General features: G+C 30.2%; 2 protein-coding genes across 2 annotated transcripts; both read right to left on the bottom strand.

The window, feature by feature from the left end:
• Positions 1-3,814: 3,814 nt before the first annotated feature.
• LOC125069336 lies at positions 3,815-4,444 on the bottom strand. Its single transcript, XM_047678797.1, has one exon. The coding sequence runs from the start codon at positions 4,409-4,411 to the stop codon at positions 3,878-3,880; it is 534 nt and encodes a 177-aa protein (XP_047534753.1). The 5' UTR covers positions 4,412-4,444; the 3' UTR covers positions 3,815-3,877.
• Positions 4,445-8,882: 4,438 nt separating this feature from the next.
• On the bottom strand, positions 8,883-9,462 carry LOC125069292. Its single transcript, XM_047678730.1, has one exon. It carries the CDS (start codon positions 9,453-9,455, stop codon positions 8,940-8,942), a length of 516 nt encoding a protein of 171 aa, XP_047534686.1. The 5' UTR covers positions 9,456-9,462; the 3' UTR covers positions 8,883-8,939.
• Positions 9,463-18,220: the final 8,758 nt, after the last annotated feature.

An 18,220-nucleotide genomic window follows, 5' to 3' on the forward strand; every position in this document is an offset into this window, starting at 1 on the left:
TAAGAGTTTTATTGATTATGATTATTGGAATGTAAGCTAATTTTCTTTTGTCCAAAGTTATGCAAAAACATGTAATATATTTTTGTATATTAATACATTGTTGTTTGTTGCTTGATAAAGGTCATTTACATGACATAAATGAAACAAGTTTTGGGCGTTTGATGTTTAAAAATAAAATTATTATGCTTTCACTTTTATTAATGAATTAATTGCAAATATTTGTAATATATATGACACATACTGATAAGTGAATAATAATATAATATACTAAAACCTTCTCCAAAATATACTAATGGCATAGATCCACCTCTTAACCCTGCTCGATTGGGCGTTACCTATGAACATGTACGCACGCACCCTGTATGCTTACTATATGCCGTTTGTGGACAAAACTGTTGAAGGTCTGTTTAAGTGTGTCCAACACTCTGTGGACCAGCTTTCGCCGGCGATTTGTCAATAGACAAAGTTTAAATAAATGTTAAATCTTACTTTAGAAACGAATACCTTGCCCCAGGAAGAGTATATAGAATTTTCGAAATTAGAAACTAAGTATTTATGTTTACTGTGTTACTCCTGTTTTTTTTATACTATAATTTACACTTTTCATTTAAAAAAAGATTTATATTATTGTGAATATAGACCTAATATTGTAAATATTTTGTGACCAGCTGTAAGAATACCCTCTTTATTGGACACCTTTTTTTGCAGAAGAAAAACAATTTCAATATCTGTAGTGTTACCCGTAAGAGAAAATACCATGAATATTACTTTACTATTATTCTTCGCTTTCGATGCGCCTAGAAGGACAATTGCCTCTCAACTTAACTATTTGTCCAAATATATATTTCGTTTTTACTTTCATTGAACAATAAATAATAGTTGTCGATACAAATCAGTTTTACACAATACGATTATTGTATAAAACCTCTGTCGGACCTGATACTTTAAACTAAAAAAATGAGAACTCAATCGTTATAGTATCGAAAAATTTACATATATAGTTTTTGAAACCGAATATAAAGTTATGAACAAAAGTCTCTCTTTCTGATATAAATATCCCATCAAAAACATAAATGTAAAAATGAGAGCCAAGTTAAATATTATGATATATACCTTGGTTGTTGACTTCGACGACAAAAGAAGTGAGATCTAAATTTGTGCCAAGTTAAATAGTCCTTTCTGAAATTTATTTATAACTACATAAAATATCATTTCTTCTTCTAACTTGGGGTAATATATTGTTGCCTAAGGTCTGACTTGGCTAGTTCTTATATGTTTATAAACACAAATTGTAGTTTGTGTTTAGAATACATCATTTTAACATTCATTTTTACATTTATGTTTTTGATGGGATATCACTACTTTTTGTATATAAATTATTAGTAGGTACTTATTAATAACAAAATTAATACCAAATGGTTTTTGTTAAGCTATTCTATTTTCTTATGTTTACGGAGTATAATTGTCTTTTTTTTGATACGTTCTTATTTTTCTTGTAGGTACCTCTTAAATGTTCGAGTCAATTGCCCATTCAGTGTCCGGATATTTTTTACGCGTTTTCTGTTTATACTTAATTTGCCCAAGTAGGGGTGGTATAATGTGCGCAGACGGTTGTACTCTACAATAGAGCTCTCTTGTGTCTTGATTTGACTTGGACCTAAATTGATAAGATGTACTCCATCTAAGTTTTTAACTCTAGAGAGGCCAACGTAAGCCTGCTTTTTATTTAATATAGAGGAGCCTATGTCGAAAAGAGCACCGTCAAGGCGATGGCCTTGTGATTTGTGTATAGTAGTAGAATATGCTAAGCAAATAGAGAATTGTTTCCTTTTAACATATATGTACATTACTTAATATCTGTAACTTGGTTTGGCTTCTAGTTCGCAAATTAAATTATGTTTAAATTGTATTGTTATTTTACGTGCGCTATTGCTGTTGTCGACGTCCTCAATGTACTTTCTCTATTTTTCCATTGGACCCATTCACCAATCCTTTGCTGACATTAGCATGCTCGCTCGATACTGTTCTTCCAAGCAATAAGGATCCCCGTTTGTAGCGCTAGAGTACAAACTTAAATCATTCCTGTTGCGATATACATACTCTACTACAGTCTCACGAAACCTATTTTATTGTTGTATACTAGTATACTCAAACAAAAAATATGCATTTGAATAGACTAGGCAGCTTCCATCGGAAGGCATTGAAATAATTCTTATGAGCGCGGTTGCTACTCGCTCAGACACGTCCGCGTTAAGGTTTAATCACAACGCTTCTATCCCGCTGCTTCGGCGTCACGTCGCGCGCCGTGAACCGAAATGCCTATTATTATTATTTTTTAAGTATATATATAGATTTTGCACCATTGATGTGCGCTAAATGCTAATTAATAACGTAATAAATACCAAAGTCAGCTATACTAATAAGTAATAAAACGGAAATATTTGGATTTAAAAAAACTTAAGGGTGGTATTCAACTTGTTATATATTCACGTGAAGACCTTAAAATCCACATTAAGACCGGCTGTCATAAGTTTTGATTGCTGGTTCTTACATCATTTTTTTTATTACAGTTATTACAGAAACTAAGTATATAAGTCTTCCTATAGACCCAATAAAATGAAAAATTATAATAAAATGATAAAAAATTACCAGTTTCAGATTTTTTCCTTTATATTGGCCTAATTATCTACCTACATGCCAAATTTCAACTTTCTAGGTCACCTGGAAGTAGGTTATAGTTTTGATCTATAGGTCAGTCAGTGATAAAAATCTCGATTTTTAGACGTTAATATCTAAATAACCATTTAAGATGCGTTTATGAAATTTAGAACACATATGTATCTCGCGAGTCTCAATATATGAGCCAAATTTGACACATTTATGTCAAATAGTTTTTAAGTTATAAGGAGGTCAAAAGTGGCTCCAAATGGTTCGTGTAATATTACACACGGTGCTGCACGCCAGTTCTGTTAATAGAACTTGGCTGACACGCTACCGCGTGTCTAGATGATTAATAAGAAACTATTAATAGAATAAAAAAGATATGAAAAATAAATTATTATTAATAAATACTATAATTAAGTATCTAATGTGTTATATATTAAAACGATTGATAATTTTTAATTTTTTAAATAGTCAAATTTTGTCCGTATTTGAATTTTTCTATTGTTTTAATTTGCGTGAGCGTTGAAGTGCCAGCATGTTTTATTTCCAGGCAACCGACGCAGGCAACATTACAATCTAAGTTTATGGATTACTGATTACTATACAAATTTTAATTGGACTCAAATATTATATCATTCTTTTGTCTGTCAATAAAAATAACACAAGAACTGTTACTTTTTTAATATTATCACGACATGTCCATTAGAGACAGAGATATTTCAGAGAAAGAAAAAAATCTTTATAATAAAGAAACAGTCATGATTATTTCTACTTATAATTATGTATAAATAATTATATATATTAAAAAAAGATTTTGTATAGTTTTTTAAATTATATTCATAATCTGATTTTTTTGGCTATAAATATTCACTGTTCTATAAGAAATGTTACCAACAATGGATGCAAAATATCCAACAAAAATTAAACTATATTTATATCGATATATAATAAACAAAATATACAAATAATACACAATAAACAATAAACAATCCCATTGGATGGCACATTTGAAAATCAGATGTAACCAACTGCTTTAGGTGCTTTCCGAAAGCCAGCAAAATGTGTATATATATATATATATATCAACGATCATAAAAAAAATAGTTATTTTTATGACCTTTCTCAGAAAGTGAGAACAAAAACACAAAAATGTGAATAACTCTCTTTTATTATCATGTCTTTAAAGATTATAAGCCTATTTTCTTTGTACTTTTCACCAAAGGTGTCCCAAACGAGCGCCGTGTCCTAAGCCCCAAGGAGCAACATGTGCAGCGGCAGCCAAGGCAACGGGAGCAGGTCCGATTACGCGAGCAGCAGGAACATCGATGCGGGCTGAGTGTGACCATGCAGCAGCTGGAGCGGCAACTGCCCATGGAGCAGCAGCCCAAGGAGCGACGACTGATCTCTTTTTCAGCAGATGAGCTCCGCCATGGTCGAGTGCCTTAGCAGTGTAATGAATAGCACGGTCAACGTTAACACTAAGAGTATCCAGTGGTCTGCCATCGTGAGCCAAGATATTAGCGGGTTGTCCAGGAGCAAGAGAAAGTGGGCCCCTGTAGTTGTACGCGCCGACTGGAGCAAGTGGAGCTGCAGCAATTGGAGCAGCGATAGGAGCAGCAATGGCCGCACCCCAGGGAGCAGCTAAATGACCGCCCCATGGTGCAGCTAAGTGCCCACCCCATAAAGGTGCAATACCACTAGCGGCCACGGAGGCGAGGACAATAGACAACACCACCAGCTTCAACATTGTGGTCTGTGTTGTTATGAGTTCAAAAACTAACTGATGATTATTCCCTTATAGGTTTAGCTTTTATACTAGTTGAACTTGGAGGCGTTAGTCCAAATACCTTTGTGACGTCACATAATATGCAACAGGGCGTTGGCCGGTGATCATACTCGGAAAGAAAATCATTGCAAGGGTAGCGCAGGCGCATTTTAGTAATTGAATTCCATATAATAAACCTTATAGCGTAATAAATTAGTGTCAGAGCTGTTCTAACAATATAATAACACTTCCGAGTTTACCTTGGACTGCATAAAGGTCCATTCACTTTACTGATAATATTATCAAATATCTTGTTTATCCTAAATTTGTTAAAAAATTCTTGACTAGATTTATATCAACAGCTTTAAAACAAATATATTCAAAGTGAATACAATACAAATAATCATCTTGTTATATTAACAAGGATTTCAAATTAAAATTGATATAAATTTATTAAAATAATAAATTTGATTCGTTAAGTAAGGTTAAACTGAATATATAATTTTTGATGAGAATGAATCTATGATAAAGAAAATATAAAAACGAAAGTCAAACTTAATTTACATCATTTTTAATTTGTAACTGTCTTAGGTATTTTTTTAACCATTTGGTATTTAATCTTAGATATACAGGATTCTTAAACATCGTACTGTATTAAATTATAAGAAAGATTGCATGAAAATTCAGTGGTGCTTGTCCGGGACTGAAGCCGAGATCATCGCTTAAGAGTTGGATACGCTTTCAACCTTGCTCGATTGTGCGCTACTGATAAATAAACCTCGCATAGATCTCTGCTATGCCCTGTGTCCGAAGAACAGTATAATGCCCTCGCCCATAGATCATACCTAAATAAAGCCTGGCCTTTACACATGAAATGAGAGATGTATACATTTTTGTGCGCACTTTTTATTTTGTACTAGCTGTGCCCGCGACTTCGTTTGCTGGATGAATTTAACAAAAAAGTTTTTGATATAGCTTAGGTTACTCCTTATTAAGTCCCAGAGACACACAGACAACAAACAGACAGACAGACAGAGAAAAATTGCAAAAAATGTTATTTTGGTATATGTACCGTATGTACATACATATGCATTTAGTAAAAAGCGGTTGTTTTAATATTACAAACAGACACTCCAATTTTATTATATGTTTATAGATAAAACTGATATTCAATTTAAGTTAGCCCGATATTATTATGTAGGTTGTAGTTATAATGACTGTTCCAACAATTACAATATATTCAAAATAAAGATAAATGCCTATGTTATGCATTAATTATTTATTTCATTTATAAAGTGTGATATGGTTCGTGTGCACCTTTTAAACCATTTCTGTCATATTTATGGTAGATCCACACGACACAGACTTGCCACATACATTTGTACAAACTTACAAGTCTGAGTAAAAATGTCTATCGACAAAATATCTGTGCGGACTTTTATTACCTCCTACTTTAAGTTGTGATGGAGAGTTTTTCAAACAATTTTCTAAATAGTATCCTTCGAAACCTGAATTAATTAATTATTTTATTTAATTATTTTGCTCTCAGTAATATACAGACATACATACAGATTTTTAACTTTCATGAATAGCTCCGACTTTTTCATGCAAAGCTCAGACTTTTCCAATACACCGACTTTTGTCTGCGCTGCTAAGTTGCACTGACAAAATTCAATAGAAATCTGTGCCAAGTCTGCGTTATGTGGACCTTACATTATGAAAAAAAGAACTAATAATTATTATTACGGAATATATATAATGTTATAAAGTTAGTTTACTCCTCGTTAGTTTCTCAGCTGTCTGTATGGTCTAATGGCTAGGTTAGGTTACCAATGTCTAGAGTTCAGATCCAGGGTCGAGTCAGTAAAAAAATACTGGATTATAATTTCTGCTATGTATTTCGCACTCAAATTTTATACAAGGAGTAAAATAAACTAAAAAAAAATGTACAAAGGTGGACATATCCAAGATTTTTACATCACATTATTAAAGCAAATCCTATGATCGTCATCATGAAATTGTTCTTTTGTTTTTTGTATATATAAATTAAATAAGTATAACAAAAGTAATAAAAGATAGATAAAGATAATATTAATACGTAAAAAACAATGCTTTAACTATTATTAATACGAAATCGGTTATTTTTATTTTATAATTACATTTTTACAGTTAAATGCAATTCCTTGAAAATTATTCGGGCAGAAAACAAAGCGACAACAAGTCATCGTTTAAAAAAAAAATCTATTCAATAATATCTCTTAAGGTATGATTTTTGTCAGGAAATAATCGACACAACATCCAAAACCTTTGCAAAGGAATACTGTATTGTAATAACCGATAGAATATGTTTATTAATGACTGGCAAAGGGCTTGCCAGTCCTTAATAAACATATATTATCTTCTTTTATTATCTTCGATTCTCACCGATGCAATTTATACGGTACAGGTGCGACTGTAGCACTCGGGATTAAAGTAGCTTTCTACCTTTTATCTGTTTATAAATTTAATATCAACATTTAATGTTAGTATTTGATGTTGTTACTTACAAATGATAAAGGTTATGTTCGGTATGTTTACGGGGAGACAGCTTATCTTTAAAACCATAACTCTATTCGCCAATATTATATTTTATCTTGGTCTCTGGAGTGCTATACGAACATTTGAAAGGTTTAGTAGATTATAATAAATTACGTAAGTTATTATTAACGTGTTTATTATATATACATATATACTTTATTTCATAGCACAAAATATATTCAACAAAAGGTAAGCCTAATTGTAAGAACAGTTTACTTATATATACGAATATATTTATTTATCATACTGAAACTTATATAATATTGTAATGGCTCGGGGTAAAAGATTCCTGTAGACAAGATACATGGATAATTTTGTGTAGGTTAATAATTAATAGCACAGGCCTAGGGGTGCTGTCTTCAACATATACCAGAGTTACTCTCCATTTTACGATTTTAGATATTTCATAAGATAATTTTTTTACACTTGATGGTAGGGCTTTGTGCAAGCCCGTCTGGTTAGGTTAGATACCATCTATTAACTCATCAGATATTCTACCACCAAACGGCAGTACTCAGTATTGATGTGTTCCGATTTGAAGGGAGAGTGAGCCAGTGTAACTGCAGACACAAGGGACATAACATCATAGTTGCCAAGGTTTGTTGCGCATTGGTGATGTCAGGAATGGTAAATATTTCTTACAGCGTTATTTTCTATGGGTAGTGACCATTTACCATCAGGTGGCCCATTCGTCCACCAACCTATATCATAAAAAAACATATGTAATAGAAGGTAAATATCTGATAGTACAACTTATTCAAACATAAAATTATCCATTTTTGTAACTTGGCTATATGAATTTTATACACGAGTCACCAGTTATATATAAAAATATTTGATACTATTTTTAAATGCTTACTAGCTCATAAATAAAATATATAAATTTGTATTTTTACAAGATTACAATAAATTAACTATATAAAAAACAGTATTGCTACAGATACTATTATGATTATTATAAAAAATATAGAAATACTTATCTTAAATATATATTTTTACTTCAAAGCAGTGTTCAACAGATTAATTGACAAACATTGAGAATAAAGTTACAAGTTTACTTTTTTTTAACACTAAGTTTTCGAATTCACAAAGGAAATTCTTCCTGATTAGTGTAATCCACTGTATAATAGAATTTCCACACCGTTTTACATTTAGCGACACATTTTTTTTCTCGGAATTCCTCTTCTCAGAAGCTATATTCCAATTTGTGATAATATTTCATAAAAATTTACCGCCTACCTTTTGTTTTTTTAATATATGTATATGTATTATATAATCTATCTAAGGTTTCCACGCAGAAAAAAAAACCATAATAACTTCCTAAATATCACAAAGATGATAATAATAACTATGTACTCAAATTTAGTTTAATTTTTAGTTAGTCAACATTATACTTTTTAATTAATATTGATTTATACTTAAAAAAATGTCAATTATTTAGGAATTATTAAACTCTATGTTACTATCAACAAAACAGCTATATAATGCAAAAATAATTGTTAAATTACCGAAAAATAACTCTTCAAATCGTAAAGTTTGAAAGGCAATTTTGTATATAAATCATACCTCTTAAAATTCTGTGAGAGATAATCAATTTATTAATATAGCCTGATTACAAGAACATATACTAGCACATGTCAATACTTCATATATTATACTATTTCGTATATTTTTAACGTTATTACAATGTTCCCATAAAAGTTATCATAATTTAAAGAAAGACTTGTATATTTTAATATTCTATTATGTATCATTTATGTGTCTCAATAAATAATTTAATAGTAATACATTATTATTATTTTTGAAATACTCCACACATAAATAAATAACAACAAAATTTAGTAAGGTTTATAAGGTCAGGAATAGAAACAAGTTATAATAGTAACTCTCTTTAATAGGTCATTTTTCAGAAGATTCAAGCGTAATTAAATTTTCACCAAGCGTGTCCCAAGGGTACACCGTGTCCCCATCCCAAAGCGGCAATAGGTGCAGCGGCAACGGGTGCAATAACGCGAGCAGCAGCGACACCATGCCAGCCCAAAGGAGCTGCTACCAAAGGAGCGCCGACGATTGATCTCTTCTTCAATAGATGAGCACCGACATGGTCAAGAGCTTTCGCGGTCAAATGAGCGGCACGGTCTACGTTAACACTCAGGGTATCAAGTGGCCTGCCGTCGGCAGCCAAGATATTAGCAGGCTGTCCAGGGGCGAGTGACAGTGGGCCTCTGTAGTTGTACGCACCGATAGGAGCGCCCAAAGCAACAGGAGCGGCGACTGCAGCACCCCAAGGAGCGGCAAGTGCAGCGCCCCAAGGAGCAGCTAAGTGTCCTCCCCATAAAGAAGCGATGGCGCTGGGCTCAGCTACGGCCAAAGCCAGTACAACAGACAACACCACCAGTTTGAACATTTTGATCTGTGTTGCTATCAGTTCAGAAGCTAACTGTGACATATTCCTCAGTAAGTTAAGCTTTTATACTAGTTGAACTTGTAGGACTTACTCCAGATACCTTTGTGACGTTAGATATTATGCAATAGTGCATTACTTATTCATCATACTCGGAAAGATAATCGTTCCAAGGGTAGCGCAGGCGCCACTATTTACAATCAATCAAAAAGATAATAAGAAACCTTACAGCGTTTGAAATTAGTCATTAGAACGTCAACAAACGATATTATTTTTCCGCATCATAAAGATCCATTCACTTTACCAACATACACGTAAAGCTTCAAATTCTTCAAACCTCCGTGTAAATACAATAATTTCTATAGAATTTTATGTGACCACGTATTTTATGTACAAGTTAAACTTACGAATACGTTTGCATTTTATTTACATTGAATATACATACAATTTTAGATTTTATTTAGTCGTATTATTTTTGGCAACGTATTTTAATTTCATCAAAACATAATGTAAGTTATGATGAAATTAAATACAATTATTTCAAAAACTTTGGTTTTTGAAATAATTGTATCATGTATAATCGTAATCATACACAAATTCGTGGTACGATTTTATATATGAATTTAATACAAGGAGTTTATTATTTATGTGTATTCAGTTACTGAAACATAAATCGGCCATTTATAGAAAAAATATTACATTTATTATTTGTTAATTTTTAATAATAAACAGAAACGTATGTATGGTTGTAGTAAGTTGTAGTTAAAGTAATTTATTTGATTGAGATGAAACTTTGGTGAATTGTTCTGAGTATGCCTGTGAAGGTTTTTGGTCCAAAATAGCTCCGCACACAGCGGATAAATATAATGAAAAAAAAAGGTATTATATACAAGCATACCTGATTCTTTTAAATATTTTTATTGTTATATTTTACATTAAAACACAATAAAAATAACTCATAAAATATGTATCTAACATCTACTCTGTCTATTTTTTTTCATGACATGACCAGTCTGTTGTTCAATAAAAATAATTTAATTAAAATTATAATTACAGGAAAAAAGCAAAATTTTAATAAAGGTACTGAAATGAATTAAAAATATATTAATTTCAACCTTACTACAAGCCATTTTAAGTATAAAAATATTAGAAAAACCACTCGAAGTGATTCGAGAGTATGGCTTAGAAAGTGAACATTGGTTTTCACCTTACTGGTCCATAAAATCTTTAGGATTATGGTATTTATTTGTCATTTTGAATAATATTTTGTAACAGAATCAGTGCGGAATATGACATCTGAAACAAGATACGTTGTAATTGTTTTTACAAAAAGCTCTATCGAATAACTTGTAATGAAGAGTCGGTATCAGTTACTCGGTATAACTAGCATTCAAAACATCCCTAGTTATTAACTTTCCTCCTACTTACTCATTATGTTCTTGTTAAATTAACTACAACTCTACAACTCTTACATGTGTCATGTTAGGGATATATATTGGTATATAGATATGTATAGATTTATTAAATAATTTCTATAGGCGTAAAACGTTGTACTTCAAAATAAGTTCGCTTCAATCACCAACTGTGTAATTTATTTCAGTAATTAACGTTATGTATTACAATTTTATTGTATTATATGACGAGTATACATGAAATTTATTTTAAGGATACATACCACAATTTTTTTTTAAGTAGTAACCATTATTGGGTTTAATAGGTTAATCTACTTAATAAAAATTTAAAATGATTGAATGTCATCAACCACAGTATTTCTAAATGGTTGAAATTTTTAAGAGGTATTCTTTATATAACGTAAGTTAGTAGGTACTGAGAAAGTTTTTTCAAAATACATTCCTAAGGGGGTTAATTATCGTATGAATCGTCGGAATTCGACATTTTTAATATTAGAAATATGAAAGTTGGTTTTTAGGCTTAGGTTAATTGTTAAAGTTAATTGTTAATTGTTGTTGTGAAAATTATCACCTATTTTCAACAATCAGTATTATAAATGCGAATGTAACTCTGTCTATCTGTCTGCTGCTATTTCATGGCCTGATTCAAATATGTTATGAAGCAAGCTAGAACCTCAAAGCACATAGGCTATTTTAGTCCTAGCACCTCACGACCAAACCCTAAAACAAACGAAGCCACAAACATACGAGATAAATCTGTTATAAAAATAAATAAGCATTTGGTTAATCGCGTTAATCTCAGGACCGTATAATATGAAACATAACTTTAAGACCTACGGGGGCGGAGCAGTAATGTCTAAAGATGTTCTAATTAATTAATTAAAGTTACGTTGTAAATGTATCTTCCAATAACTTTATAATAATACACTTTCAAATTGTTCAATAATTTTTACCATATTTTTATTACTCGTAAAAAAAGATAAAATAACGAATTGATTAAATAAAATATGTTTTGTCCTGGTATATATAAATATTCTTATATAATTAATAAATTTTCCTTAATATTTTTACTTTAACGCGTAATTCTAAAAATATAAAAAGCTATTCCAGCAATTAGGTCGGCCGATGAACTCGGTAACCGCAGACTCCATTTGTATTTCGGTCTGTATAATATTACGAGAAATAAGAAAATTCTAATATTAATAAGTTTTGTTTAATCATTCATTATAATGCTGCTTCGTGACTTTCCCTGGAGTGCCATACATGCATACATACATGTACAGCCACTGCTGGGCTAAGGCCTTCTCTACCTTTGAGGAGAAGGTTTGGAGCATATTCCACCACGCTGCTCCAATGCGGGTTGGCGGAATACACATGTGGCACAATTTCGAAATTTTGAAATTAGACACATGCAGGTTTCCTCACGATGTTTTCCTTCAACGCCGAGCACGAGATGAATTATAAACACAAATTAAGCACATGAAAATTTAGTGGTGCCTGCCTGGGATTGAACCCGAAATCATCGGTTAAGATGCACGTGTTCTAACCACTGGGCCATCTCGGCTCCACCTATTCCGTGCACCTGAATTAAAACGGACAAAATAAAATCTAATAAAAAATTTAAAAAAAAATCGACAAAATAATGAAAAAAATTGCGTATAAAATTTGAATTTATTTTAAGATTCTATTTATATTATCTATCAATAGCAACAGCTGTCCGACAAGCGCTTCTTTTATATAAAACAAAATTTCCTTATCATTGACTTTATTTTATAGAATCAATCCGGTTTAAATTTAAAACTAACATATCGTAAGTGTAACATTATAATTTAAGGGCTTACATTGATGTAGACATTGAATAATAATAAAGAAAAATTCATGAAGTGAAACTATAAACCTTTTTAAAACATAAATCTAAATATTTAAAATTTAAAGATTAAATCAATCAACTCAAATTTTAATAATTCCGAATACAGTATTTTTTATATATTTCTACAATGTTTAGATACTGATCTATTAATTATGTCTTATAATTAATTTATAAACAATTTTTAATTTATTAATCATGAAAGTGTACTTTATTAAAGTAAGCTTTTATAAGCAAATTTGAATTGTCATATCTCAAAGTCATATTAAAATTTCCGCTAGCAACGCCTTTACAAATTTGGGTGCAAATAGTATTATGAGGTACGACTTGCGCTTAAATATTCTATATGTTCAAATGATAACAGTATAGAAGGCTATGTACATTATCGGCATCTAGAGGCGAGTTGCAACTACGTGATATATGTATATATGTACATATTTTATATACGAAATTTCATAAATACATTTTTATATATAAGATATAACACCCACCAATTCGAAATATATATACTTAACGAAACTAACCGGCAACAAACAAAGTTCTTATTAGTTACGCCGTTCTACTAATTAATTTAAATGGGTATGTTAATTAAATATAATTAATTGAATATAAAATAAACTTTATTTTAATATATCCTGTATAAAAATCAACAAATACTAATACCACGCTTTTTTAGTGTCTACATAATATTTTATTCAGTTTTACTTTATTTAGGCAACATTTTTGGAATAGTTAAAAATATCTGCAAAATTTTAATGTAGAATACCTTGTATAGAAAGTTTTATTGAACACTCTTTATTAAAGATATAAAAAATATTCTCATATAAAATACGTATCTATGACAAGGTTTCAAATCGATGCAACAATTAGGAGTAGAATTTACTCGACTAATTTCGATTTGTTAACTTTCAAAAATTATTTCCTAATTACGATTTCCAAATAACAAAATTTCATAAATCTTTCGTGCTAGTTTTCAACTTTTTGGTTGAGAAACTTTTAAAAGGCTTTGATAAATGTTTTTAATTCATCAACACAACCATAAACACCGAATCCCTCGCCTATTACTACAGCGACATAAATAATATACATTAAACTAAGTTAAAGTTAGATATTACAAACAAAACATCTCCTTATTTATTAATAAAGAGGTCAGAGCTTTGGACTGCCATGGTAACTGTAATACAGATAAAAAAATAACTTATTATATTGTTATATATTATGGAATCAACGACATTTTCCTCTTAAGAGACAATGTTTACATAAATGATGAAAAATTAAAGTAAATAATATACTGAAAACTTAAACCTCGTTGTCTGTATCACCTATTCTTTGTTTTCTTCAACTTATTATTTAAAACAATAAAATGTTTTTCGTCAATGATTTACAATTATAAATTTTTTTTTGCTTATTTGTTATAGTGGTTAGACGAAGTTTAAGTTATATAATTAATATCGTGTATATTATAATTCATATACACGAAGTATAAACAACTACTGTGGTAATAGTAATAGTAAATTTATTTGGCATCGATAGGTATAGAGACAATTTTACTACCTGGCAAGAGTCTGTGCAAGCCCGTATGAGTAAATACCACACACTTGCATTGCAGTATTTAGGATTGAAGAGTGATTGAATCAGTGGTACCAGAGGTCAATGGACCTCTAAAACATCTTAGTTCCCAAAATTGGTGGCGCATTGGAACGTAAAGATTGGTATAAATTTCTTAAAGCGCAGTGATGACCACAAATTATCAGGTGGCCCGTTAGAACGGCCAACTACATATTTTATATAAAATAATATGCTACCAACGAAATAATTATCCTGTAAAATTTGTCTTGATGTAAACAAACATTTAATAAGGCTTTGATAAGAATCATAAATGTTTGTATACCTTACGTACTACGTGACGTCAGGAAACTCGAAACCAAAACACATACTACTTGAACTTGTATAACGGTTCCGGTCTACAAATAGATATACGATACATGTGTATATGTTACGTACGTATGAGAATGTGATGTTGCTGCAAATCTTAAAATATGCACTTTTATGAAACGACCATTACTAACATTTTGCCGTGATTCCGGTCGCAAAGTTCATCATCATTATTTAAATCATCTTTTTATTTTATTTTGACAGACAGATATTAAGTATTCACTCCAGCAAAATTGCATGCTTCTGTAATCAGTTCATCAGTTACACTACAATATAAATATTGTTATAAAATATAACTTATTTTTATGAATGTTATCAATATAGCTAACAAATGAAAAACATAGTAAAATTGGTCAAATGCTGCTTAAGCTCACTCCGTTTTTATCAGACCCAAATATAAAGTAATTCTAAAATAATTAACAACACCCCCAAAAATATTACTTAGTTAAAGAAAATGGCTACTTGGTAAAATGATTTATTCCTTTTCTATCACAACCTTCACGTATTATATGTTTCCTCGAAACAAAAACGACGGATATAAAACTATAAAAGCTAAAGATCATTTAACATAAACATATGATGAGATATTTTGATAACATTTCTATCAGTGTACAAATCGAGACACTATACCTAAAGCTTGCTAGTAGAAATAGAACGCTAGCTATGTATCGTAGTAGATTTTATCGCTATGTTCCAAATCTTTTTTTAGTTTTACAGTTGCGAACTTTTATAAAAAAATAAATCGGTCATGAAGTTACTGAGAAAACCAACCATAATACTCAGATATACATCAACGGGATTATTTATACCTAAAAGTACAAATCCGTAAGAATTTAAATTGTAATCAACACAAATTATGTTTTATTTTCGCTACCTAAAAATATTAAATAAAATAGTTTAAAAATAGGAATTAGTCGTATACGTTTTCTTTGTATTACAAAACTTCAAGGTAAACTCCACTTAATAGAATACAGCTCAATTATATTTACCACGCTAAACCACCTCCACTACGATTAAAGCAACTGATTACAGCCTTACTCGCTTAAATTCGAAGTTTCAATAATGTGGACACTTTACGAAATACCTGATTATATATTCTAGCTGTAACATTACATAAAATACACATTCATCACTTGTACATGTTTATGTGAATAATCTATTAATAATCTGCCTTAATTTTGATACTTTGCTTACTATGGAAACATAAACAAAGTGACCTATAAGTAATATAATAATTACGTATGTATTTCCGTTTCAGATTCATCTTATTATAAAGACATTTTGATTTATGTTCAATGGCAGCTCCATTGTTAAAATTTAAATTACGTTTAAATGTCGATAGTAGTTTCTTTTTTATTCTTTGTAATCTAAAATATTAATAAGTTAAATAGATTATGACAAAGAAAAAAAAAGAAAATCGCCAATAACAATTAAATTTTTAGTAGTAAGTAGATAAAATTTACTAAAAATGTCTTACATTGTATACTACACTTACAGTCTTATTTAGCATGTGTAACATACAATATTTACTTAACAAAAATTATAGAAAATTATAGGTCTAAGTACTATATGAAAACAATGAAACTATCAATGATTTAAATTTTGTTGAGCTATTTCATCAGGGTCAAGCAAAGTAAAAATCAAGGGGTTCCTTGAGTTCTAAATAGAAATATCATGTTTTCATAACAAATATATATATATTTTTAATTGCATCCTTTGTGTAATTATTATGTACATAAGTGTATTTTTATGTATCTAACGTAATTAATAAGAAATTAAACAAATTATGCATAATAATTGTATAAAATAAATTAAATTAGATTAAAAATATTAAATACAGGAATAGAATTCACAAAAGAAAAACAAATTGTTCGCTATACGCAATTTAATATGTAACAATTTCCGCTATCAAGCGAGACCGGACGGCGTACAATTCAAGGCTATGCTCTATGTACAAGTATAAACACATTGTAAAAAACTTCGTTCAACCAATGACCAGCCTACTTCCTTCATCTGATTTAATCGAATGAAATTAAAGAAAAAATAAAATTATTTTCGTGATATTATTTCTTTAAAGGTAGTTTTTATATTGAGCTGAATAATAAGCTATGTTTTGCATTGCTACTCTGGAACTCACTTCGTATTACGCTCGCGTGAGAAATGTCGAACTCGAAAATTCAACTTACGAATCGACGCTATTTTGATGGTAATTGAGATAGTGCTGACATTTGGTTACAGTTTTTACAATTACCATCAATAATTAAATGTAATGCTTCACATTTAATAAATGAATTAGAGTTTAATGCATGTATCCTTTCAATATTATAGTTATTAAAGTCTGTGTCGCACATCATTTACTGACATTTCAAGATAGTGATCTGCGGTGTCAGTTTGTCTTTACAGAATAATGTGTTTATAAAAGCTTCTGGTTCTTAATTTTTGTACTGGTTTTATATAATAAGCGCGGCTACATGCTAAAAATAACCTGACTCTTTAACAAATTATCACAAAGAGGTAAGTTTCATTTGTTTATACCGAATAAAAGCTATTATCCAATCGTTATAAGAATTTCATATTATGGCAGTTTATGGTATAAGAAGACTATACACGATTTTTTTATATATGTTTTATACTTTTAAATTTTATCTTATATAGAAACGTTTTAAGCAAAAAAATTGCACGTAATATATTTGGGCAAAATAAGGTTACACTCGTAATAATAAGCACATATCATTAGTTTATATATGTACGGTATAAGGACAAATAAAGCCCAAATTTCAACCCAGATCTTAACGCCTAAATGTAAAGCAACTAGCTCAGCAGATATTACTTAAAAATAATTTTTATAAAAATATTTGTTTGTATAAATATAAAATTTAATTATAAATTTATAATTCTATTATTTGTACACAGCGAGGATTTTTTTAATAAAGGAATCTTTGTAAAAAATTCCTCGCTTTGTATTAATCAAGGATATCCTTATTACATTAAATGTATAATAATTACTTAAACTAAATAAGGAACAAAGTAAGTTACAATCTGTACAAGTGACCAAATACATAGTTACTACGCTAGGGAGCTTAAGGTTATTTCATACACATTCACTTTGAAGAATGTTGAGTCGAGTGAATATTAATTTGTATGCCGAATGCCAATATATAATATCGTTGAATCTGCTCCACAAACAATTCATTTGACACTCTTTTGTCATTGTTTTGGTTAGACGTAATACTTTGCGTGAATTAACAAAATGAACGAAAATGAAACCGTCTGATTCCACCTTTATGGCGACTGGTCGACCGCGCGGATTACCTTGATCCAGTAAAGTGAGACAAGAATTACAAGTGACATGTATAAATAAATACGATTGTTGAACAAATAAATCTGTGATCGATCTGTTGGCGTTGTTTTTATTTCCTTTTACACCTTCCATTGTTTTTGATTTCCGAGACAAAGGTTTACGATTTACTCGCGCAGGGTTAATTGTTAAATGCGTCTCCAAGATAATATATATATTTATATAATATTAATTAAGTATGTATTATATTATTTATAAGAATGTTACTTAAACTATACATAATCTGAGCAAAATGTGT

The sequence above is a fragment of the Vanessa atalanta genome, chromosome 15 (genome assembly GCF_905147765.1).
Source record: "Vanessa atalanta chromosome 15, ilVanAtal1.2, whole genome shotgun sequence".
Lineage (NCBI taxonomy): Eukaryota > Metazoa > Arthropoda > Insecta > Lepidoptera > Nymphalidae > Vanessa > Vanessa atalanta.

Excerpts from the sequence above, each read along its gene's own strand:
- LOC125069336 (XM_047678797.1), bottom strand. The coding sequence starts at position 4,411 with ATGTTGAAGCTGGTGGTGTTGTCTATTGTCCTCGCCTCCGTGGCCGCT.
- LOC125069292 (XM_047678730.1), bottom strand. The coding sequence starts at position 9,455 with ATGTCACAGTTAGCTTCTGAACTGATAGCAACACAGATCAAAATGTTC.